The sequence below is a fragment of the Hydractinia symbiolongicarpus genome, chromosome 1, assembly GCF_029227915.1.
Source record: "Hydractinia symbiolongicarpus strain clone_291-10 chromosome 1, HSymV2.1, whole genome shotgun sequence".
Lineage (NCBI taxonomy): Eukaryota > Metazoa > Cnidaria > Hydrozoa > Anthoathecata > Hydractiniidae > Hydractinia > Hydractinia symbiolongicarpus.
This window is the reverse complement of record NC_079875.1, coordinates 23,250,458-23,276,775: the sequence shown is the minus strand read 5'-3', so window position 1 is coordinate 23,276,775 and position 26,318 is coordinate 23,250,458. Positions and strand designations below refer to the sequence as shown.

The window sequence follows — 26,318 nt, the reverse complement described above, 5'->3', positions numbered from 1 at the left end:
ATAGGATTCGTTCAAGTTAGGAAGTTAGTGGCTTGCACAGCTCAATACGCCATGTTTCTTTTTTGAAATAAACGGATTCATAAGTTGACGAAAACATAACAAAGCTGATATCAGCTATTATATCCATTTTCGCTAGAAATGGATAATATATTCATTTCAAGAAGCCGTACATATGGATATAATATCCATTTTGCATTATCGCTATTATATCCATTTTTCTTAGGTGACTATGTTGCAATCTGATACAAAAAAATAAAAAAGTGAAAAATCTGCATCTTTTTTTATACTTCACTGGAAACATTACTTCAAATAAAACTTTTTTTACCTTCCTTCTTCCTCTGCTGTTAGCGCATATGGTGTCTCTCTGTTGCGAAATCTACCCGCTGCATCAAATTCACTCATAGTGTGTTAGGGTCTTTTTGTTTGTAAAATGATATATCTTCGTTTGCTTAGAAGATACAAAACGTCAAACTCAACGTGATGAATACGTACGTCAGGTGATATAGTACGTACGTACGTACGTACGTACGTACGTATGAATACGTACGTCAGGTGATATAGTCAGGATGTCGGCAGCCTTTAAAAAACTTTCGGAAGAAAAATCTTTCTAAAGGTTTTTAAAACCACGTGGAAAAACTTTCGAAATATTATAAAACATTTTGAAATGCTCCTTACACTATGAAATATTTCTTTCGGAAAATTTCTTTAACAAGAAAACTGTACATGTAAGCCCGCCTTTCACACAGTATGTGTAACTTAACACATTTCATCATAAATAACATGTTTGAGTAAATAATTGTAACTTTTACAGTTTTTGCAGGAGTCAAGAGCTGTTAGTGTTTCAACATCCAAGTGGATGAAAATGAACATACGATAAAAAAATAATCTTTGAGCTTTTACCACCAAATAGCATTCGCACCATAATTTAGGGGGAAATAAAAACTACCTTTTTTCCATAAAAATTGTTACCGGTGTGGTACATATGCCTCCGGTATGGTACATTCAGATTTTGCCAAAAGTTGTCCAAACAATTGTGTTTTACAATAATTAAACGATTTCCCCAAATTATTCCAAATCGGTTCAATCTCCCTAAACTGGTACAACCCGCCTGTTTCTGTGTATTACGGAGTTTCATACCGCGCAGGTCTGGGCACTAGCGAAGCACCTGCATGGACAAATTTTTATATACCCCGCAGAGCGTAAGGCATTTGGTAGGGAAATCATGCAGCACGCAGAGAATTCTTCACTTTTTAAACTGGTGCGATATATTGATTTTACAATTATTTAAAGGAAGGATACTTATTGACATAAGTGTATATTATGAAAGTTTAAGACCTAAACTTGGTTATTGATTGCTTCAAGTTGTGGGTACATTCATCATGAAAAGTTGGCAGTCAAAAGAGAAAGAAACCTTATCTTTGGTAGCTAGTTACATCACAAGTTTTTATTATTGTCTTAAAGTATCACAGTGTTGATCAAAGAGGAATTGCTAGCATGCCATACAAGATTTATATAGCCACTAGTAGAGCAAAAATAATGTATAGCTCATTAAACAAATTTAATATTAAATTATAGCTAGCTAGCTAGCTATAATGTTAAAAACAATTCCAAAAGTTCTTATTTTGTGTTTGCTAGAAACTTTATCTAACTAACCAGGGCTGGACTACCTACATTTTTTACACACCAAATTAAAAATTGTCAAAGCTGGCTGTGTATTTGTCTCGATGTAGTTTTTCTTAGCTAGGGGTCACACTGGGTCACTCGTATATATCCTAGCCTTATTCGCACAGTAATCAAATATATAGGTGGGCAAGTGCCCAGATGCTAAAAATAGGATCATAAAAACTCTTTTCTAGTTAGCTATACTTTGCAAATAAATCCTTTATTAAATGCTCTACCACGTTAAACCGTGTCAAATTTGCAGATCCATTATAGCTTACACTGTAGAAACCTTCTTGAAGTCTTTCTAGCTAGCTGCAATTTTTATTTGTTCTTGCCAGAGTGCACTGATAATGATAGAATAGTGTTTCTTTTTAACCATTACTTTATATCTCACAACACAAAGTGTATAGTATATGTAGCTTCCTACACAGCTAGGTAACCCCTCTAAAACCAACATTATCACAAAGAGGGTTTAGTCCAGTAGAATTTTGGGTCAACCTAGAAAAAATTTATATAAAGACATATTATATATCGTTAGAAAGATAATTTTATTGGCTTTCTCATGGTGGGTTGTGTCACATTTTTACCCTTGGGCAAAAAAAGTTATGAACGAAAGAGTAAAGGGTGGTAGAAACTGAAAATTTCCGAAAAATCGAAACCATTTATTTCGAATTTTTTTTTAATAATTCGAGAATGGGGCATACATAAACCTTTAAATTTCATGTCAACTTAGCAAATTTGAAGTTAATTCAGATAAAAGGCCAAACTTTAACACATAACAAATTTATGCTGACATCAGCAAAAATATTTCAGGAATTTTCATCGAAGGATATATACTCTTATTTTCAAAGATTATTTAGGGGATTGTTATGACATATAGAAATTGGGTATCTTCAAAGTAAGTAAGTAAGTTTCATTAATATTATACTGAGAGACTTGGAAAAACTAATATCATTGGCACGAAACTGAAGTACTGTAAAGCAGTGATTATGAAAAAAATCCACGCAAGTACTACTGAAGGCTATCATCAGTTATTTTGATATAATAACTCCCAATTGTAAACATCACATCAAAATTTAATATAATAAAAAATAGCGTCATAAAACATCTTAATGATATGAAAAACTAATTCACAAAAGCGTCCATGAAGTGTCTATCTTCAAAATCATCATCAAAGTTATCACCACAATCATCAACGTTATCATTCTGAACATTCGAACATGATGACCCGTGACATTCTTTACATGATGAGGTGCAACTCAAACCAGCTTTCCGACATGTGCACCGATTGGAATCGCATTCTCCCTTACAACCACATCGAATTACCTGTAAAAGGTCTGAAGGGCCTGCTTCTTCATCTGTCATAATTGGGACAATAGATTGTCCTTGAGATTGAAAACCCCACTGGAAAGGCATAAAGTCAACGTCTTGAAGATACCGCCACACTTGAACCTGGTGATAAACTCTCAAACCGTGATAGTAGGCTGCTCTTGGTGATGGTGGTAGAAGTGATGGGTCGATGGTAGAACGGTTTGACAGAACCATTTGCTCGTATTTTGTTTTTCGAATGACTGAAAGAGAATCACATGGAGAATGAAGCAGTTCGAAAAAACGGATGGTAAATGCTCCAATATCTGCAGGAGAAGCTTCTTCGTAGAATGTACGAGCTATAGACATGAGTGCTGGTGATTCTTCCAATTTCTTAAATATCGTTGTCTTTCCAAACATGTGGATCGCTGATGTCGTATCGCACCCTGTAAAAGCATGAGCGAATAACAAAATTTCAGGCAACTCTGTCACACTAAACTTCTCGAGAACATCGGAAACTTTGAGATATTCCCTTGGTTGACCTTTCTTTCGCGTCATATCGGTTAGGCTAATTTCTTTCAGTGATTTATCTTTTGCAACATGATGAACCAGAAGACACAGGATATCAGTGTCATCAGCAAAGATAATTACTGATGATTCTTTCGCAACCAAAAGCGATTCCTTAACGATGGTGGTGTCTGCATCACTTGGACATTGAATCACCTTGAATTTGTTTTCCAAATGGGAGGCTAACGTCTTGACGAATTTCTTCTTATTCACATAGTTACCAAAGAATGCTGTTCGATTTGCTGGGCATGGATTATCGCCTCTGACATCAATTCTTTGGGATATTGAACCAACCCTTTTTTGATGAGTTACATCCTTCGTTGAGCTGTCGTATCCATCAAAAATAACAGTATTAACGCCCAGATGAACTAGGTAATTTTCATACCTCTGGAAAATTGCGTTGAATGTTTCGCCTTTTTTCCAGTCACAGCACCATAGCAAAGCACCTCCATCTACAATACGAGCAGCTTGAATGGTCTCAACAACAGCAGACACGCCCTCTATCAAGAAGGTCTTCAGTTTAGATTTTTGTGCCGTTCGCATGGTGCCATCCTTGAAAAGAGACATCGGAAAGGGTGACAATTCGTAAGCAAAGTAATCTGCTATTTCTTTTTCCGGCTTTCTTTCAACAAGAACTATCAATCGCAAGAAAAGGGTCAGGGGATCGATCGTGATTTTGTCGCTTCCAATATTCACGTTGGAATAAAGGCATTGTAAGGTTGATATGTGACTGCTTCGTTTGATGAAACAATGAGTATAAAGCTTCCCATCCATTTCTGTCTGGATGGTAGCGCCAACTTCTTCAGCTTTATCGCAGGTCAAACGCCTTTCAACGTCTACCAACCCTGATTCGAGTGCGACCAGCTCCTCGCTGATGGTGAAAGGATTGTGATCTTGGAACCAATCCTGTGAAAAAAGTACCGCTGTAATATAACAAAAATAGTAGAAATCGTTGTCCTGTATGCACATGTAAGAGCATACAAAGAAATGGTTAAATTTGAGCTAGACTTTTCGCTGTTCCCAAGGATACTCCAGGCTGGTACCTCGTATTTCATATCATCGCTACTTACCAATATAAATATTATATAATTATTCTGATATGAAGAAACTTAAAAGGAACTTAAAAAGAGTATATTGAAATAGCATTCTTTACACAACTAATTTAGAATAACCTTAATTTTTTGGAAATCTTGATAATCTCGTCTAACTCTTCCATCCATTAACTCTTTATGTACAGATGATATCTTGTGTTCAGAAACAATCGATTTCATAGCATCCGTTATTTCTGCACAACGATGCATCGTCTTCGTCCACACATGTAACACATTTTCAGTGATGCCCTTTGCGACAACACCCGACCGTCCCTTCAGTGACTTCATCAATATCTGTTCTATTGACAAATCTGTCCAGATTCCTGCCCAGCCCTTCCATGCTCTTCTCACCGTGTGGTTGCCATTTACGAATTCCTCGTAAACTTTCGGGTGATTCTTCTCCAATTCTAATACTGATTGAAGATACAATCGGCATGATTTGGCGTAGTTACTGTGGCCAGTTGCTGCATAAAGGTTCAACATCGCTTTGGAGGATATGATGTGTGCAATCCAATCATTGGTTCTTTCAGCCCATTTAAACGTGTTATTTAAAGGTAAAACGTCAGTTAAAAGTAAAAATTTAGTTGCAGAAACTTCAGGCAGGATTTTGCATTTCTGTCTCTTTTTGCAGCACTAACCAGAATAGTTGTGAAAAACTGACCATGAAAATTATTTGGACAGAAAAGAAGCCAAGAATTTGTCCCACAAAGCGTTTCGCTAGTGCCCAGACCTGCGCGGTATGAAACTCCGTAATGTAACACCGTTTGTGAAAATCGCGCAATCATAAACATTGTTTCAGGTTTTTTAAATAAGAAGAAAATAAAGAAATATTACGCGTTTTTATGGGTAAAATCAAATAACAAGTTGTTTGGGTGATTAAACAAAGTGTTAAAACTGCCTAAAAAACTTTTTTACTTCATGATGAAGTTCCAATGTTTAATACTTTGAGATGGAAACGACCCATTCGTTGTGAGATTCCAACAGCATCATGTTGAAGAGGCAAACGCTCCCTTCAACCTTTTGGATGAAGATGTAGAATTTATTATAACCACCCCCAAAAGTTAAAAAATCAAATAAACACTTGGCAGTTTATTAGAGGATATACGGTATCTTCTTCTCTCTATTGTCAATAGATTTTCCACAACTAGTTGAATGACTGTCTACCTATTTTTCAAACTTTAAATTGCAGAAATGTATAATTAACTAAATTTCACAGATCAGCAAACTTTTGCTGCACTTGAATTAAAATTTTTTAACATAAATACAAACATAGTGGTTCTGTAAATTTCACCTCTTTCGAGATTATAAGAAAACCCTTTTTGACTTCTGTCATAGTGTTGATTTCCATTTAGACTAACAAAGTAAAATAATCTCGCCCTTAAAATTGTTTTTAATGAAAAATGCGAATCTGAATTTACAATTCTACCAACAATCAAAACAAAATAAAAAACAAAACAAAACGAGACAACTTGTCTATTTCATTCCAATCTTCCCGCCATTTTTTATTATATCGTTAAAAGTAGATAAAATGCATAACGCTGGGACCTTTTTGTGAATTCTTGTAATAATTGAAGCATTCTATAGACGTCTGGGAGATAAAAGTTAATCCTTAAATTCAGTATTAATTTAGGATTTTTTAAATTTGACATAAATTATACCAAAGCTGTGCAAAAGAAAAATGGTAGAACGGGACTTATTATTGTGAATAAACAAAAATAACTTATTCAAACTTGGTGTTTTTACATACCTTTTGGAGGCAGAATATTTGAAAAAAAGAATCAACAATATAAAGCCTGTAGTTCTCATCTTGTATCCTTCTTCCACTTTCTCTATCGACTGTATGAAACGAGAGAATCGTCCCCTTTTCAAGCTTCCAACTAACGTCAACATCATCATTATTTTTTTAGATTATAATGAAAGTGTACTTAATCTTCGAAAACAGTGAACTGGTTTCCATGTTTTCAAAAAAATCATTTTGTTTTTCTCTTTTTAAATTTGGGAATAACACAGTCGAGATTTTTCCAAAACTTTTTCAGTTTTGTATAAAGACATAAGAAATAGCCGCTGGGAGATTAAGAGGTATTCGGTTAACCTTCGGCAAAGATTTGGTCGTAGTTTATCAGGAAATTTTCACTTTCACCCGAAGGGCTGAATAGGGTTAACATAATTGTATTAAAAATATTAAAAGCGACTTTTAATACGTAAAAACCACGACGGTCATCGTATTAAACTCGTGGTAAAATGCATCGCCAGCTTGTGACGTCACAGCCAGTACAGACAAATATTTACTTCCTATTTTTGCACAAAATAGATATAACAGCGTTTAATTATAGTACGTACAACCTTGTCCCTAGTACCTCTCGCTTGCAGGTGTTTTTATTAGCAAAAAAGGAAATTAAAACAACTAAAGTTAAATTTAGCAAGAGTTTCGATAGGAAGTAAAATCAACTCTCTGACGATGAAAAATTGTAACTAAAAAAGTTAACATTCCAAGAAGTGTAATTGAACATTCATTCTGTGGATGTTGGGCTGATAAAGAAAACGTGTTTATGAAAAATAATAGTTTAATCATTGCTGTATTTCCTTATGCCAGCCATATATCAACATGAAAATATATAACATGCCATTCCATAAGAGCTCACCAAACAGAATATGAACAGTACAACATATAAACTAAAAGAAATATATTAAAAATATTAAAAATGTACACCATCTTTATATATATATATATATATATATATATGTACAATGTCAATTTATCGGTTGACTAAACAGAGATTTCCACTCCAAAACATAAATCGATTGCTTTATAAGAATATCAGGCTGGGATTTCAGGTTAAAAACAATAGTTCTGTTGTTTCGAACAATAAGAGTAATGACCAGCCTGATTAGAATTTCAGTATTCTTATTTAAAAAAAGGTGTATTTTTTGAAGCCTGCTCATTTGATAAGGTTTCGTATTTTTTTTTTAACTTCTTTAGCAAACAGGAACATAATTTTTATTATTATTTTATTATTATTACACAATCTATGAATACAGGCATGCACATCGCAGGTAATTCTTTTTTTTCGATGAATGTGTCTGATAAAATAATGTGGCAAGAGATTCCCCTTCAGACTGCGTAGCATTATTAAATAATTTAGCCATAACATGTAAAGTTTGTTTATCATATTTAAACTAAGCTGTAAAATTAGATGGGACTGAGACATAAAAACTCGATATGAACTTGCTTAGTAGACTTTCGGTATAGAAATAACAGAAATCCCTTTCTAGTCACCCTAATTACAAAAGCCCTGCTTATAAAGACTTTACAATTAGAACATATTCTTCGGTGAAAATCCCCATGTTTCGTCTATGAAACAGTGGTTTCTTCACCACAAGACACAGCAAGCTGTCCAGTGGTATTCATTAAAGTTTTTCTTCGCTCTTGTTGCAACCAATATAACATTTCCACGCGATCTGATTGCATCTTCTCCAAATAATTCCGTCCCTAACAAATACACACAAAAAATGTCCCTTTAAAGTCAACATTAGCAACAAGAAATCTTTATACACTGCTGGTTCTAATGGGTGGCGCATTCGAATATTATTTGATAGGAAACTGTATCATTTTAGCAACACCTTCATCCTGTAAAGGCATACATACTTTTATATTTTCATGTTTCATTCTATCATTTTTATAATACTGATAACCTTCACATTGCCAAGTATGTTTTTAAAAATAGCATGTTTATGTCTAAAAACATTACTTGTGATTCGAACGTTTGAGCTAAAGTTGCAAGCTGCTTTCCCGTTAATGACTCGCGCATGTTTAAGGCGGGCGCAAACCGGGTAACATGTTACCAACATTTTGACCAACACCCGCTGACCAGCATGTTGCCTAGCAAGTTGGCCCGGGTTGCTTTAGGCACCAATATGTTGGGGAAGAAAAAATAGCCAAAAAATAGTTAGCCAATATTTATTAAATTTTTAATGTACCGAAATGTTGCCGGTGTGCCTTTACGAAAGGACTGTTTCGCATGGTACTTAACTTTTACTGTCGCGGCGCTTTTCAAATCGCTTTACTAAACAGTCAAATACTGCACACATACAATAAATTCCAGGAATATTGCAATCCTATCTCCAGACCTGTCTGATTCCACAAAAAGAGAAATTTCAATGAGACAAAAAAAAAAAAAAAAAAAAAAAAAACGTCAACAATTCCCATACCGATAAAATAAAATAAAAAAAACAAACAAGAAAATATTTTCCAGCAGTCATTTTTTTAACTCTTAAAATTTATCATTTCAGGATTGAATTTCATATTCAGGAGTTTCCGGCAGTGTTAGTCATTCTGCTTTATTTGATTATTTAGGATGATAAAGTACACTACATCTCATTCATCAAATTTTATTCAAACTAATAAGAATCCTCACTTTTTTACATTATTCTAAGACGACATTGCCTAAAGCTAAAGCTGACTATACATGTTCATTTATTTACTGATTGTTTTGACAAGTCACGCTCTTTCGTAAAGTTTAAAATAAAAACATTCGAAACGCTATTAAACATTCAATCTTGACGTTTGAATTCTTAAAACATTCGAATTGTGCGTTCGAAATCTCAAATGGTGGTCAAAAAAGTTGGCGAACATGCTGGTGCCCAAAGCAAACCGCATAACATGTGGTTTTAGCCATTTTTTGACGACAATGTTGGCCAACTTTTGTTAGAAATTTAATAAATATTGGCCAATTTTTTAACTATTTTTCTTCCTTAACATGTTTGTGCCTAAAGCAACCCGGATCAACAAGCTGGCCAACATGTTGTTCAGCCAACATGTTGTTCAGCGAGTGTTGGTCGAAATGCTGGCCAACATGTTGCTCGGTTTGCACCTACATTAAGATAAGCGCAACAAAGTCTAGCTACCACCACCGATAAACGTTGCTCTTTAATTTTGCATGTTAGACTAAGAGGTTGAATGACTTAGTGGTGTACCACTGACTTAGTGGTGTACCACTGACTTAGTGGTGTACCGTTAAGTTATTCACTTTATTTTTGAAACCTGTTAAATTTACACGTTCGGCAAACCTTGGAAAGCGACCAAAAATAACAACCATACGTACATGGTAAGTGACGTCATCGTTAAAATGCTTCTTAATGTAACGAAGCAAGTTCGTCAAAGTCTCGTCTATTGTTTTGATACGCTAGAAAATAACGGAACATTGATGCACTGCAGTCGACAACAAGAACAGTAACAAGGTGCTTAATATAAATGGTTGACAATACTTCCAAGATGTTATAATGAAGAAAAGAGTAATAGGAACATGTAAAAATAACACGAGGATCCACGCTTTGAAACATTGCATCAAAATCCATGCTTTGGAACATTGTACCAAAATCAATGCTTTAACAAACCTTATTAAGCTTTCCTCTTGTTTTAGCTTCATTTATTCGAGCAAGTGAAGACCCGTTAAATCCTAAATACAAACATAAAAACGTTTCAGTGAAATAAAATATACATTGTTTAATAAAAATGGTCTCCACAAAAACAGTTTTACCTTTTTCGAAGAATCTGTTTGGATCGGAAGCAGTCCTCTCAAAATGTTCAAGCTTCGCCATGTAACCCTCGCGTTCAACGATCAATGACGTCACATCTTCCCAATGTTTCAAACTCTGGAATAAAATTGAGTAGAATAATAAATAGCAAATACCTCGCAGGCTATTTATACGCCCTTCTTAACTTAACGCCCACTCTACACGCCCGCCATTATTGCGTTTTTTTAAAAATGGCCAACGTCAACTGTTAAATGCCAGTTCTTTTTACTTCGTATTGCAAATATAAACTGTTCGAGCCCGAATAAGTTGGTTAGCTTTCATGAAAATGACGTTATTAATGATCGTCTTACCTTCGAAACAGGTAAGATTTTAAACTCGTTGATCTGCGTTAGACACACAAAATGTTGCGTTTTATAATGAACTGTGCGTAGGATACGACAAAAATATTTTTTAAAACTTTACAGGAATATATCATCGGCGATATTAAAATCCGCAAATTCTCACGTTCTAAGCTGCTTGGTTCCCTAAAGGTTTTTTTAGAATTTTTTTTCAGTGTTCAAATCATACTTTATATTTGTTGTGTCAACCAATATAGAATGTACTTGATCACAAAACATGGCCGGTTACTTAATCAGTATTGATCAAAAATTTATACCTCCAAATTAAACTCATTTTTAAAGAAACTAGCACTTCACAACTTATTATGTTCTTGCAGAAACTGACTTGAATCCTACCTACCTCAGAGAGGGTATCGATAGCCTCTAAAGACTTATATTTCATCGCCATATCCAATCTCTTTTCCTCTGACATCTTTAGTGCTGTCCATATATGCTCCAACCTTTCTTGAAGAAGGATGTACGACGATGTCTAAACGATAAACAAAAGCTGAAAACAAAGAAAAAAATAGAATTTGTGAGAAAAGTTCCTGACCATTTGGGAAATTCCAAACCGACTGCGCATCAAAACTATTCTGCATTGCCTATGTTTATTTACGCAAACTAACGACATTTTTTATATTCGTACTGCTGACATCCTGTACAAAGGAAACAACGCTTGCTTAATTATTGATACCTAAGTTAACCAAATAAACACTTTTTTTAGTAAGCTATGTATCTTTTTTACATTTAATATAAACAAGTTCAATCACACATCCCTAATAAAATACGACAGAATTTCTAGTTTTTATGGATTAAAACTACTTTTAATGCACCACCATACTAAATGCTAAGCTAGCTAAGAATAACATTTTAACCGTTTGCTTTGTAATCTCTCGGGGAAAATGTTGTAATGAATTAAAAATATTAGAAAAAGACAATACCAGATTTTTCTCGTTTTTTCTTGTTTCAGAATCGTCATGTACTATGTCAACTACTGAAAGCATAAAAAATAAAAATAATAACAAGAGCTGAGTCGAGTCAACAAGAGTTGAGTCAACACACAAATGTAGAGGTACTATAAAAACATAAAAAAAATCGCGTAACATTAAGTAATCTTCTAAGTTCATTATGCAACGCAGAAACATACGAGAATAACATCACAAAAAAACAAACAAACAAACAAACAGACAAAGACAAACAAACAAACAAAGACAAACAAACAAAAACGAAAAAACAAACAAACGAACAAAGACAAACAAACAAAGACAAACAAACAAAGACAAACAAACGAAGACGAAAAAACAAACAGACAAACAAACACAAACAAACAAACAAACACAAACAAACAAAGACGAAAAAACAAACAAACAAACGAACAAATACAAACAAACAAACAAAGACGAAAAACAAAAGCGAAAAAACAAACAAAGACAAACAAACACAAACAAACAAAGACAAACAAACAAAGACGAACGAACAAAGACGAACGAACGGACGAAGTCAAGCAAACAAGCCAATGGATACCGTTTACACTTGGATCCTTTCCAAGACCACCTAGTAGTACAGTTTGCACATTCCAAAACCCTTCTTCGTATTTTGTTTTAACCGCTCGTAGCTCTTTCTTTTGTTTTGTGCGCTCTCTAAGAAATAAGAAAAAGGTTTAAGACATAGTCAGGAACAATGAACAATGAATATATCAATTCACCCACGGAAGCCTTTACAAGGTCACAGCAAGACTTTGCACAGAGCGAAGGTTGAAGGTTTTAGTAACACGCATCAGCATGATTTCTTGTTGTAATCTTTCTCGAAAGACTGCGTTTCTTGAAAGAAAGTTGACCTGAACGAACTTTTTTGGATGTGTTGCAGAGAAGCAGCGTAAAAAAAAAAAATTTAAGTTCCAAGCTGCCACCAATCAACTATCTTCAGAATCAAAAGAATTAACAGGAGATCAATTTTGTATTTTATTTTGCAAAATCTCCACGAGCGAATACTGGATATCGCCTTTGCCATTTAACCATTGCGACTATAAACTAAAAGTCATGGAATCACCTCTATTTCGGCTTTGTTAAGTCAAGTAAGTATAAATACTTGTAGTATAGGTTAAAACAATCAGCTCAGAGTAGTTAGATAGGTTTATAGATTTTATTTCGAACCGAAGCTCTATCGTATTGTCCTGTGTGATAAATGGAAAATTTTGTTACGGATCGTAGAATGAACAAGCTTGCACACGATGAGAACATAAACTAATAAGATTCCACGGAGAGAGGAATATGTTTTGAGTTACGGCAACGTAAATTGTAATACGCAAAAGTAGGTTTTGAACCTGTTCCGTAGAATACACCTGAGGCTTAAATGGGCGGTTTCAAAACGAAACCATCATTCACGTGGATAGCTTGTTACACTAAGTTATAAACTGAAATGGCTAAGGAATTAATATTTATTCAAGTTCCTATTAACGTCAAAAGGTGAATGTTAAAAGAAGTAATGAGGAAGAGATGCCTCAAGTTTATAGTTCGACCTTATAAAAGCGTTTTTTGAGAAGATACTTAATTCTATGAAGAGGGAAATAACTGACTACGTTAGTCAAAAACCAAGAAATCCAGACTGCAATCAAACAGTACTTCAACTTTAAATCAAATAAAAAACAAATTGAATTCAACATGGATATTCAAGATACATTAAAAGAGAAACTAAAAGAACTTTCTTCAAGCCGTCAATGTAAAAAAACTAAAATATATAATTACAATTTAAGATAGTAATAAGTTAAAAAAAGCTGGTTGCGCTGCTCTAGGTGAGTATCTGTGAAGATGAGAAACAGATTTGCGCTGCACATTCGCATGCGATCAAAAAGTTTTTAACAGGAAATAGCCATGTAACGTTAACCGCAACATCAGTTCACCTACCAACATTCTACAAAGCCAAAACTAAAAATTTTCCGGTCAGTTTCCAAACTCACACGCAAGACCGTTTCTCGCATACGATTAAACGAAGTGAATTTGTTAATTGATAAATACAAGACATATAACAAATAATATGGTTGTCAATGAGGACACAGAATTAAAACCTGCGATGAAGAAATTCGAACTTGGACTTCCCAGAAAAGCATTGTGGAAAAAACCATATTATTTTCAGAAGATATTCCGCGTTGTTTGCCAACTGACTGGGTTGGAAAACTAACCAACGAACTTAGCGAATATGGCTTATTTTTCGAGTTCTTCTATTTAAACTGTTATTTTCACAAGTTTAAGGTTAGCTTTAATATTTAAAATTTTGACACATTGGCTGAGTGTAGTTCCAAAGATTGGTCTATTAATGTAGAGAACACATTCTGAACAGTGGAGGAGCAACTACCAAACTTACAAATAATTTTTTTTAATGTTATTGTGTTGAATTACTCGATGAAATGATGCGTAAACGTTTTTAGTGGAGCATCAGACAGAATTGTTTTTATTAAGTACTTTCAGTGTTGGTAAAATAAACGGTGCAGTTGTTAAAACTGAAAATAAAAGCTTTGGACACTACTTTTTGTTTTGGAAAATATTCGACATTTCCTGAAATTCGATTAAAGAATTAGGATCGAAAATTACCGCCTTTTTTATGCTTCCTTTTGCGTCCGACAATTATTCACTGACAACACCAAAAACATTACAGGAATTCAGGGTTAGGTATTTCCGCTTCCCAAGTTGTCAACGACATAGTTTTACTCACGAAATTATTTTCGTCCTAAATTTTAGGTGAGTATTTAAATATTCGCACACAAGCAACTCGCGAGCGCTCATTGTCACTTTCGTTCTATTACACACTTCATATTTTCTAAGGAAAACGACAGGGGTCTTTTGCGAATGCAAGGAGTTTGACCGGATACTTCCCTGTCAGGCAGGTGAAACATGTTTCACAGAAACAGGGAAGAAACGGTACCTGCTCCTGATGACGGCCGTTTTGGCAAGCCGATCATTCTCGTTGTTCTGGCAGTCTACACCTATCGTTTTTCTTCCGTTCTGTTTCATTTCATTTTGAGTTAGAATACTTTTACTTTAATTGCATAACGTTAAGGCGAGCTAATTTTTACAATTTCCAAACGTTGATAATTTGTTTTTTTGAACAAACGGGTTGCTGGACGAAAAGAAACGCAATAACTCGTTTATCTACAGGCACTATTTCCGCAACTTTATACTATAAATATCAACAAAATAAAGGCGTGAGCCTGCTACACAAAGCCAATTATTACCATAAATTAAACATCAATAACATAAAAGACAAGCGGCCATTTTGGAAAAATGTCAAGCATATTTTCTTAGAGAAAGGAAGGAAAGATCGAATTATTAATTTGGTAGAAAATGAATGGATTGTAACAGATGAATTAGAAACGGCGAATATCATGAATGAATACTTTGAAAGGACCTTAATATAAATCGAATTCTTGCGTCGAAATGATGCTGATGTTACGCCCATTCACAAATGCGACTCTAAAACTGAGAAGAAAAATTATCGACCAATCAGCAATCTACCACATATTTATAAAATTTTTGAACGTTCAATTTTTAATCAAATAAGCTATTTCATCTTTGTTAAATTATCTCCGAAGCTACCTGGTTTTCGTAAAGCTTATAGTCTCAACATGTTCTCCTTGATATGATTGATAAATAAAAGGACAAACGTTTTTAGACAAAGGCCACTGTGTTGGAGCAATTCTTATGGACTTGTCAAAGGCATTTGATTGTACGAATCATGAACTGTTAATTGCAAAGTTACACGCTTATGACTTTTCTATGCTATCTCTTAAGTTTATTTGATCGTACCTTGTGATAGAAAACAAAGGGTTAAGATAAATAGGTCTTTTAGATTCTGGGAAAAGATCTTATCAGGTGTTCCACAACTTTCTAAATTGGGGCCTCCACTTTTTAACCCTTTGGTGGCCAGGGAGGTAATATATGAACCCCCTCACAAAGGCGTTATTGTGGGCGAACCGCTGGTCCTTTTTTGCTGTAAATTTATAAATACCGTCTTGAAGTATCTACGAAGTGATATATCAAACCTTTGATTGGTAATTATCAATAAAATAGCGTCCTGATATCTCAACATTTTGTAAATATTCACAGATGCTACCAGATTAAAAATTGCTGCTAGCAAACAAGTAGGGTTGACAGCTGAGCAGGTTTTAGCTACAGTTCTTGCTTCTGATGACGAAACCAATGGTTAATATGATAATGACACAAGTGATGCGAGTTCAGTGGAAGACTGAGATGGGGCAAAGCTAGATTTTCCAGATGAACCTGTTGTTTATGTTTTCTTCCTGACCCATATGTGATAGAGATAGCTAAGTCTCCTCTCCTGATTGGCAATGTGAGTAGTAAAAATACCATATCATTTGTTTGATTGCACAATATAACATGTCAACAGTGCTGAATATAAACAGAAGGCCTTATTTAGTTGCATAGCACATAAAAAAGTGAGCAAAAAAAAAATGTGTATTTTTCAGTATGTGAAAGTGACTATGATAATAATAATGATGATGATACTCTTTCGGCTGCTGCTTCTGTTCCTGGTCGTGTCCTTACTGCTGATGTTCCTACCTCAAGCTCTTTCAAAGTCAAAAAACCGTTACGAAAAAACAAAAAATTGGCCTTGTAAAAAAAAACTCAGAAGGTAAACAAAAAAAAAACAACGAGGCAAAGAAAAAGTGGAAGAATGTTGATGCAACATACTAAAACCCAGCAGTATTGCTCAATTTTTTAGAATTCTCTGCACTAAAATGACCAACCAGTGAAGGGGATATACCACCTGGATGTTTTCATTTGTTTTTCGTTGTCAATGCAATGGTCAGATACTTCGAAGGAAAAGCACCGTATGTACTTATCAGATTATCCCTGTAACTGGAAAAAGAAAGGACACAATAACATTTGACTATTGTCAAAAATGTGAAACGCATTTGTGCAAACTTTGCTTTCGAAACTTTTACACGAAAAGCATTACTAGGAATTAACATTTAATATTTGATATACATTATAATCTTATGACAAAAAACGATTTTAATCCTCTGGTTTAGGTATATCTAAGATATAAGAGTTTTTTACCAATTGTTTCTTTGTTTTTTGCGTTCTCTTTTTTGCGTTCTCGATCTTTGTCCATAGAAAAGTAACCAAATGAGTTTTACTAAAAGTTTTTTTTGCAGAAGTAAGCTGAGGTATTGTATTTCATATTTTAGTATGATTTAACTGCTTATTTCATTGTATTTTACTGATACTTGCTAAAAATGGGATTTTTTTTAAAAAATTCACAGCTTTTGCTACCATTTTGCTTTTTTTCAGCTTTTTTTTTGTCGTTATTGTAGAAATATGCCATTTTAATTGTGAAGGTTTCAGAAAATATATAGTTTTATAGTATTATTTCTACTATAAAAGGAATTATTTGTGGTCCTTTATTGTACATCTACGTTTTCGTAAAAAAGTGATTTAGCACAATGATATAGTCAATTTTAATTAGCAACTTTGCTATTCTAATTTCTTGCATCTGATTTTATCGGCTTTAAACAAATGGTAATAAAAAAAAAAAAAAATAAATAAATAAGTACCATACATAAGTACTTCTCTTAATAGACGATACCAGCTATTAGGCGATGTGCACTCTCAGCTGCTATCTTAGTCACTGTGCCGTCCAGTCTGCTTCAAGTTTAGCTAAGTGGGATTAATGTTTTGAACTATGCCTATGTCTTATTTAGCTCCCACATGAAGTCACTTCACACCTTGTATGCATACTGTTGTATTTCTAGTTGATCAATTTTTTGTTTGTTTTTATCGTTTTTACTGTTTTTACTGCTTTTTTCCATTTTTATTCTCAGACAGGACGGACATTGATAGCAGTTTTTTTGTATTTATGTATATATTTGCAAATTACTAAAGTCCTTATCCTGTATAAATATTTTTAAATAAATAAATAAATACCTATCTATAGCAACCCGCACAGCTACTAATGAAGATGGTTCGTATTCAGCAAGCACACATGGGTTTACAGGTAAGCTAATACCGTGCCAGTGACCCTTACTCTTATCACAAACACATGGGTTTACAGGTAAGTTAATACTGTGCCAGTGACCCTCACTCTAATCACAGACTTGCATGGGTTTACAGGTAAGTTAATACCGCCACAGTGACCCTCACTCTAATCACACACGCACGTTTTGAGAGGTAAGTTAATACCGCGCCAGCGACCCTCACTCTAATTATAGACTTGCATGGGTTTATGGGTAATTTAATACCGCGCCAGTGACCCTCACTCTAATCACACACATTCACATATTTACAGATAAGTTAACACCGTGCCAGTGACCCATACAGGTAAATTATTACCACGCTAGTGACCCTCACTCTAATCACAGACTTGCATGGGTTTACAGGTACGTTAATACCGCCACAGTGACCCTCACTCTAATCACACACACACATGTGTTTACAGGTAAGTCAATACCATGCCATTGACCCTTACTCTAATCACACATGCATAGGTTTACGGGTAAATCAATACCGCGCCAGTGACCCTCACTCTAATCACACACACTCACGTTTTTACAGATAAGTTAATACCATGCCAGTGACCCTCACTCTAATTACAGACTTGCTTGGGTTTACAGGTAAGTTAATACCGTGCCAATGACCCTTACTCTACACTCTAATCACACACGCATGGGTTTACAGGTAAACTAGTACCGTGCCAGTGACCCTCACTCAAATCTTACACGCATGAGTTTACAGGTAAGTACATACATACCAACTTATGAATTCTGTGGAAAAAATACACTGACTATTAAACAGGGCTCGTAAAAACAATAATGAACAAAACTCAAAGACAAAAACGGAACAATATGGTAATTAAAACTGAATAAAATAGGTACACTTATAATGAAAGTTTTCATAAGTCGAATATCCTTTAACTCAAATCACCTTACACGCGTTAAGGGCACGCAACACTAAGCCTTACACATAACAATTCTGATGTAGGCCCGTCTACCTGACGACCTTGTATGTATGCAGCTGCACTTGTTCTCTTCTGTGGTTATGTAGTTCTGTTCACAATAATGAGATTATTTGCTTCTTTTGTGGTCACGCTTTTGTGAAAATCCTCCTTTTAGTATTGCTTATCTCCAACATTTGTTGAGTAACGTGGACATGATTTGAGTTCCTGATGATACAGTTCTGGATATAGATCAGCAAAAGTAATTTTTTCCCTAGCCCCACCACAAATGTCAGAAAGTATCTGATAAAGTCCATTTTTTAGAACACCTATGCTATGGATCACAGAACTTGATAACTAGTTGATGAGAGAAATTCTCAAAGTAGAACCGTTATGTACAAGAAAAAAACAGTGAAAAGGGAAGATACACGGAAGCAATTTGATGTTATATATCGGTAGAAACATGTATCAGCATTTCTCAGTAATGCTCATACATATATACATTTTAGCTATAGCGCAAGCCCTATCTTTAGGTTCTTCTTGAAATCGAGAAATGCAAAAAAGTTTACAATGTCCCCAAACACCCACCCTACTGAGACTCTGCTCATAGCCTTGTTATACAATCTTTGGTCAAGTGTAATTTGGTTGCCTTTGAAGAGTGCCTGCAAGTGAATGCGCAGAGGATAGGTAGTATCACCATTAACCAGCCAGGAAATAACAATGGTTTGGCATTTGTTGTAAAAATCTAGAATTCGCAAGCATTCGCAAGCATTCCTACATATGTTTCTTTCCTTCGTATGGACCGACAAGGTTTGTGAACATGCCATTTGGAGTGACTTTGCAAGCTGCCACTGAATATATAATCCTATCACAGAGTTGTTAGAAGAACATGTATAAATGCTTATAATAACCCACTGCAATATTTTCATCTGTACAGATATCTTTGCTTTTTCTTCTTCTAATTCTTCATCCTCCGAATCATACAGGTGATAAATTTGCGATAGGAAATCATTTTCCTGAAAATAATTAAAACTTTTTTCAGGCTGATTAAGCACAAGTTTTGGCAAGTCCATTTGGTAATAATTTGATATTATATTATTGTTTAAAATATTATTATGATTATTTAATGTTTTATAAACCTGTAAATGAATTCCTTAAAAAGGCAAGTGGTGGCGCAGAAAAATACACCTTAAAATCTTAGTTTTAAACTTACACACCTTTAATGAAAGAAACTTTCTGTAATCGTCTGTGTTTAAGGTACTTTTGTACCATGCCAGCCATGCATTATATTCCTTGAAAAGCTTGTTAATAGATGATGTATCTTTTCCATTGAAAAATGCACTTTTATTTGGGTTGGCAAGACTCCTCCGTCTTAAGTCCATCTAAAGAATAACACATAGTTTAGCATGGGTTTCTTCAATCACTTCTACTATTCTTGCAAAGCTGCAGTTTTTAAATCACTAGTTGTTTCATTGCCATTCATATTGGACTTAGGGTGCTCATAGTTGTAGCAGTATTTTAATTCATGAAAATTTGTGAACATTTTTTAAAATTTCGGAAAATTTACACTAACCTTTAAAATATCTTCACGACCAATTCCAGCAAATCTTGGTCTATAAATTTCAATATAAAAATGACGGATTAGCACTGTTGCTTTCTATAATTTTAAATTTTTTGGTTTGATTATTTAATCTTTCTTTGAAATGGTTGGTCAAACAAGATAAAGTAGAATAAACAAGTTTGATCATTGTTTGGACTGGTGATCATTTCATCTTTGTTGAACATGTTGCTACGACCATAGTCGGTCTCCTTAAACATGAAGGTTAACCAAGCTGTAAGATATAGCTCCCGTTTCGTTAAGTTCGGCAACTGCTCAATAAGGAACGCCATCCGACCCTACTCTTCTGTAATTGTTGTGTTAAAAAAAATCTTACCAATAAGAAAAGCAGAACTTACTCGTTCCTCCAATCAACAGCAGAAACATGATTAACCCATGGCGGTTCGGCATCACATCTTAAATCTTCATTGGCAACTCGTGACTGCTGTTTACCTTGCAACATAGCAGAAACAAACGATACAGAATCTCTTGAAAGATTTAGCGGACACGGCTCCACAAAGGCATCCTAACGATAAAATCCATTCCATTTACATTTTTAAAAAAAGCAAGGGTATGCTAAGGATCTGGGAATCTTAATCCACCAGTTACTCTATATTTACGCAAGGTGACTAACAATGAGCCTGATAGCTTTTTTCTGCAGAAATGTCTGTAAAGTGGTAAAGCAATTTAAAGCACCTATTATTATTATTATTATTATTATTATTATTACTACTATTATTTACCCAGGATAGCCTCTTCAGTTCCTATTGGTACTGCTATCAACGAGGGTCCTGCGAAGGGGGTCCTAGCGCATTTAAAGCTCCCATTTGAGCTACGAAAGCCGTGGAAGCACAGCAATCGCTCAACTAGACAACCGCCTAAGATATCAATCCTATACTCGTGCTGAACGTTAAGCAGAAAGGACAGATTCACACTTTTATAGTCTCTGGCATGACTCGGCCGGGGTTTGAACACAAGACCTCCCGCACTGAAAGCGAACGCTCTACCACAAGGTTATCAGTCTGTAACAAGGATAACAAAAGTTTATATTAATATTCATTGTATTCTGTGTTTGGCATTATGATAAAAAAGCTGTCAACGTTTGTGTAGGCAAGTAAATATAATTCATATGTTTACGTCAGTACGTTGGATTCCGTTACTGTTTTCTGTTTCTTTTTTTGTAATAAAGTGTTATTCTGGGTCAAGTAAATACCTTATCGAAGCAAAGATGATCTTTATTCATTGTTTTTGACAATTCATCATAAACATCTTTTACTTCTTCGTCAGCAAATAAGTGCTTATCCAAAGATTTTGCCATCTCTTTATTGATCTGAAAGGGTAAATAGGGCATGGTAAGTCTTTGCCTAATGTTTTGCCGGAGTTTTATGAATTTCATCTCAAATAGGGTGTCCATTTCCTTTTAAAACAAAATCCAGGAGTTTCCAAGGTGTTTTCAATATTTTGCAGAATCGTACTAATAAGACTAAAGGTATAGTATGTGGTGCATGAAAGTATGATAAAAAAATGCCATAATGAGAATAATTTAATCAATAACTTATAATCTCGTATAGCTGATGATTTATTACTTTAATATTAAAAAAAGGTTTTTAGAACAAGATGGAATGCAAAGGTAATATTTCAGTTACTTGACATACAATTGTTTATTACATCCTTTTATATTTTCAAAAAGTTAGAACAGTTTGTGTTTTACCCCTGCTTTTGTCATTCTAAAACTAGCCATTAGTCCATCATAATGATATCGTTTCAGGCAATATAAGTAAGCTACAAAAGTATAACCAACCTCATCTAGAAACTCGTTGTATAATACAGCATATTTTTGCAATATCAGTTTGGTTTCATTAATGCAATCCGATACAGCTACATCACATATTCTTGCAATACCCTACACAGAGCAGAAAAAAGATATGGTAGTTTCACATTTTTTCAAAGCTCAGAGCAGTCCAGAGATAAGTTCCCTCCGCTTTACAATTTATGCTAGTGATTTGCATTTAGATGCTTTGACAGACTGATTTTTGAATATTGAAAAAAATTTTAAGATTTTTCGCAAAGGCAAGAAAAACAAGAAAAAAGAAAAAAAGAGTACTCCAACAATTGCAATACAAAACATAATAACACACCTGAATCAAGAAATAAACACAGAAAACATACTTACATAGTTTGGTATTTTAACATTTAGAACGCTTGTTTGATCATCACAAGAATTACAATCTCTAAAGACACAAAAGTTAACGTTAAAATGCTGGCCAATATGTTGAAATCAGCCTTAAATATTTCCCTTTACACGCAATCTATTGTGTTGTATGGAAATGATGTCAGAAGGATAGAAAAAGCCAAGATGGAAGAAACCCCGTATCTATTAAATTTTTTATTGGTTTTTGAATTGAAAAGAAACTAAATTGATAATTTAAGTTCTATGAAAAGAAAGTGGACTCTAGACACATCTGTTTCTGAACTGAGTATTTGTGTTTTAAACCAAAATGTTAAATCTCAAATGCGTGTGCGAGAAAATAAGAAGCAAACTGTGATATTACAGGACAAGAGAAAAGTAACAAGAACAATGACAAATGATGTGTTCTGAATACTGTTTCTCTAAAATAACATCATGCTAATAAGTACTGTATTTTAGATTAATGTTATTCATAAATTTTGAAAAAATGATGTTTTTTTTAAAAAATTAAACTCGTAAGAATGTTTACGTATCACAACCCATGTACATAAACTTTAAGTACACGATGCAGCTTTTTGTACAAGGTACTGCCATTTGAAGAGGTAATTTCAAATACAATACGAACAAAATATTTTTGCAAACATCGTGCATAGTGCAATGAAAGGAAGCATAGTTGTCTCTCTTTTTGTTTTTTACATCTTAACGTCACATTAAACAAAAACATATTAAGACATAATAACCAGCTCACTGGAAAAAGAATGTTATTCACAAAAAACATAACAACTTACGAGTTAAGTGGAAAAAGTTCATTTTTATCTTCACAATCAGCACTACTATTTTCAACTTTTTTCTCCAGTTTATCAACTCGTTGCTCTTTTTTTCTTCTCCTCTCTGATACCTAAGATTTAAAAAAAAAAATGCTCCAAATACGACTAACGATAAAATCGAAACATCAGTATAGAAATAAATCTAAGTCTAAGTCTCATTGGAATATTTACAAATATGTATAATTCAACAGGTCATTTGGAGTCTTTCTTACGCAAGTTGATTTTCCAGGGTACAATATCAATTTTTTCTATTAAACATTAGAGAAAATATAGATTTTAATTTCATCTTGGTTCTTGGCATTCCTTATACACAACTTACTTCCAGCAGCGATGAAAAGTCATCATCATATACTCTTCCACCATCGTCATTCTAAAATGAACAAGAAAACATGTTGAGAAATAAACTGAGTAAATGATACATATGAAAAATAATGACAATAATGGTGTTTGTGGAAGTCGATGGAAGGAATAGGATCAATCACAAAATACAAGGTTACATACAACATAACTCCATTTATCATTTACTTAGTACATATTGCATGGTCATTAAATTATTAGGTCGGATTTACAAAAAGGTAAATTTTACTATAAAGATTCTAATTGGCAAACTGATAAAGTTAGGTTAAAAAGATTTTTAAATAATCTGTTAAGTAAATTTTTATTCTAGATACAAAAATAACATTTATAATGTTAGATTACATAAAGTTTACATCGAATCACAAGATTGATTTACTTAACCATTCTGTATTGAAATTCACCGGCATCATCAATTACAGGTTTGCAATAGTTTTAACCCTGCTAAGCGCAATATTTTTTAGCTCGAAACAGGAGGCCTTGCCTGGCATTACAGCAACCATCTGTTTTTTTATTATTGTAATTACGGGAATAAATATTTGGTGATGATAAAAAATTACTGAATGTTCAGACTGAAACTGTTTAACTGTTGCAAGTATATATACTAAAAATAATAATTTGATATTCTACACTTTCCAAGTTGTACTTTTGTATGCACTTAAATGACTGCTTTTTCTGAGTTGAATTTGATGGGTTTCATATCAATTTTGTGGAAGATTTTATGGGTGAAGACATTATAGAACATGCCAATTGAACTGATTTTTGTTCATATTTTGATTTGCTCCTCATAAACCTTTGTGTTCTACATTTATTGTAAACTTTTGTGAGAAAGGACCATATAAATATACAATGTTTTCAAAATAATGATTTTTGTTGATTTGAAATTTAATCCTTGCTCATTGCTTTTTCGACAATTCAGTTTAAAATGTTTGGTAAAGTCAGTACGGATCATTAGACAAAAAAATTTTGTTAACTGGTTAATTTTTACATTTTGTGCATATTTTTGCGGGAGAGGATGGTATGCAACCGAATAAATGATTTTTCAAAGTTTAACTTTTTGTTTTTTGGTGTTTTGTGTTTATTTAAGTTTGGCTTTTTGATAATGTTAAAGTTGTATTGTTGTATAAGCATTTAGGGAAAAGACAATGTTTAAAATGCATAAAGAACTTATTTCATAGATCTGTGCCTACTGTTGCAAGACTTTCTTTTCGACATTTCAGATTAAAATATTGAAGGTTTTCAACATAATCACATAATAAGATGTATACATATTTGAGATGTGTTATTTCTGACATTATTATTATTGCTGTCGTAACTGTCTGGGTTGTGACTGTCAATGTTGTAACTTTCTACTAACTAGATTTTACACCTTGCACGCCGTTGTTTTTCATATTTTGTCTGAAGTTTTGTTGGTTTGGATTTGTATTAAGAACCGTTGATTATATAAGGTGACCCGTTTGTGGCTTTCCGCAATCATTCTATGAAGGAAACTAATCAAGCTGGCTCTTTTTCTCAACCCAGCCCAGGATAGGTTGATTAGATTGATTGACCCAGTTCATATAGTATCACTTCGTGGAGCCAATGTTGGGTTTAAAAGGCAAAAGTGTGCGCATTGCCAGGCAAAACGAAAGAAAAATATGTTAATATTTCTTTTAGAAATTTGGTTATTCAAAAATAGGCACTAACCACGCAAAAAAAAAGTTATTCACAATTTTAGCATTAACACCTTGGATGTGCCATTTTTATAAAAAAATACCTGCATTTTATTTCAATCCAGTAACATCATGCCCTTGGTTGAATTTTTCAATATAATACAAAAGGTTTTGTGTTCGCTCAGTGGGCGGGTTGACCTGCCCACTGAACCAACACCGAATCAACCTGCCTCACAAAATTAGGCTGTAAGTAAAAAGTTCAAAAATGAAAATGCTATAAGCTGAGTTGCTGAATTATGTATTTACCTCTGACCTTGTCTTCAGAAGTTTTGTCAAATCATCCTTTATTCTATCACTGTTTGTATTTGGTGTATTTTGCCCTACCAACTACAATGATAAGATATGTTCAAATTAAAACTTTTCTAATAAATAACATTATTAAAAGATAATTAAAATATTATCAAAGACGAAATGTGTTGATATATATTGACAGATGTGTTAGCAGGCTGAAGTTAGCAGTGGGGATTCCCCACTAAACAATGCCAAAATAGTAACATAGCGAGGGTTAGAAATTCAAAAAAGGGCAATATAGTGTAAACTTTGCATACGAAACATATTATCAGCTCCAAAAGTTTTAAAATAATGTTTTTTGCATACTCTTTTTTTTGAGACAGAAAGTGTGTAGTTGCTTGTGATTAAAAAAACGTTTGAAAAAAGGTTTCTTTCTTAGCCTTCTTGTGTCTACCATTTTTGTTTGGAGGGTATTGGGAATAGCCTGTTCTACATTCTAGACAAATTTTTTAGGTTAAGGCAGTTTTCTTCAATGCTCTGCTGCCACCTGGCTGCAAAGTCGCAACTTTTGCACACGTGTAGTCCAAACACGTGTAGTTTAAAATTTGCTGGTTGCATTCTCTAGCTCACCTGCACAATGAAATAATCTACATCTCTGCTTACAACGTCCTAAATTTCATAAAAAATGGTCACACTGATGTAAGCAGCACGTTTCAAGATTTTAGATTTAACCAAATAACATAAGATCTTAAGTCATAACTCCACTCCGAAAAGTTTAAATTGCAATAATAACATAATGCAATTACTTGTGACCACGAACTTCTAAATTAGCTGTCTTAAATATAAACTACAGACTTTCTGTTTTAAAAAAAAAAGTATGCAAAAAATATTATTTAAAACTTTGGAGCTGATAATAATGTTT

At 33.9% G+C, this 26,318-nt stretch overlaps 2 protein-coding genes across 7 annotated transcripts in view; both read right to left on the bottom strand.

Annotated features, from left to right (window-relative positions):
- The window catches only part of LOC130647159 (pregnancy zone protein-like), a 46,606-nt gene extending 40,102 nt beyond the window's left edge, over positions 1-6,504 (bottom strand). The window contains exon 1 of the mRNA XM_057452922.1: positions 6,376-6,504. Coding sequence (XP_057308905.1) covers positions 6,376-6,434 — 59 coding nt within the window. The 5' untranslated portion in view covers positions 6,435-6,504. The remainder of the gene's footprint in view (positions 1-6,375) is intronic.
- Positions 6,505-7,174: 670 nt separating this feature from the next.
- The window catches only part of LOC130647114 (coiled-coil domain-containing protein 87-like), a 38,647-nt gene continuing 19,503 nt past the window's right edge, over positions 7,175-26,318 (bottom strand). For 4 of the 6 annotated variants that reach the window (XM_057452857.1, XM_057452874.1, XM_057452866.1 and 1 more), the window contains 17 exons: positions 25,412-25,492; positions 23,419-23,469; positions 23,061-23,170; positions 22,258-22,315; positions 21,886-21,987; positions 21,298-21,414; positions 20,444-20,610; positions 20,061-20,100; positions 19,705-19,869; positions 19,403-19,503; positions 12,065-12,180; positions 11,482-11,534; positions 10,902-11,030; positions 10,166-10,280; positions 10,023-10,084; positions 9,731-9,811; positions 7,175-8,118 (listed from right to left, as the gene is read on the bottom strand). In XM_057452857.1, coding sequence (XP_057308840.1) covers positions 7,981-8,118; positions 9,731-9,811; positions 10,023-10,084; positions 10,166-10,280; positions 10,902-11,030; positions 11,482-11,534; positions 12,065-12,180; positions 19,403-19,503; positions 19,705-19,869; positions 20,061-20,100; positions 20,444-20,610; positions 21,298-21,414; positions 21,886-21,987; positions 22,258-22,315; positions 23,061-23,170; positions 23,419-23,469; positions 25,412-25,492 — 1,686 coding nt within the window. In that variant the 3' untranslated portion in view covers positions 7,175-7,980. The remainder of the gene's footprint in view (positions 8,119-9,730; positions 9,812-10,022; positions 10,085-10,165; positions 10,281-10,901; positions 11,031-11,481; positions 11,535-12,064; positions 12,181-19,402; positions 19,504-19,704; positions 19,870-20,060; positions 20,101-20,443; positions 20,611-21,297; positions 21,415-21,885; positions 21,988-22,257; positions 22,316-23,060; positions 23,171-23,418; positions 23,470-25,411; positions 25,493-26,318) is intronic. The other 2 variants (XM_057452881.1, XM_057452891.1) reach the window with 1 other exon arrangement.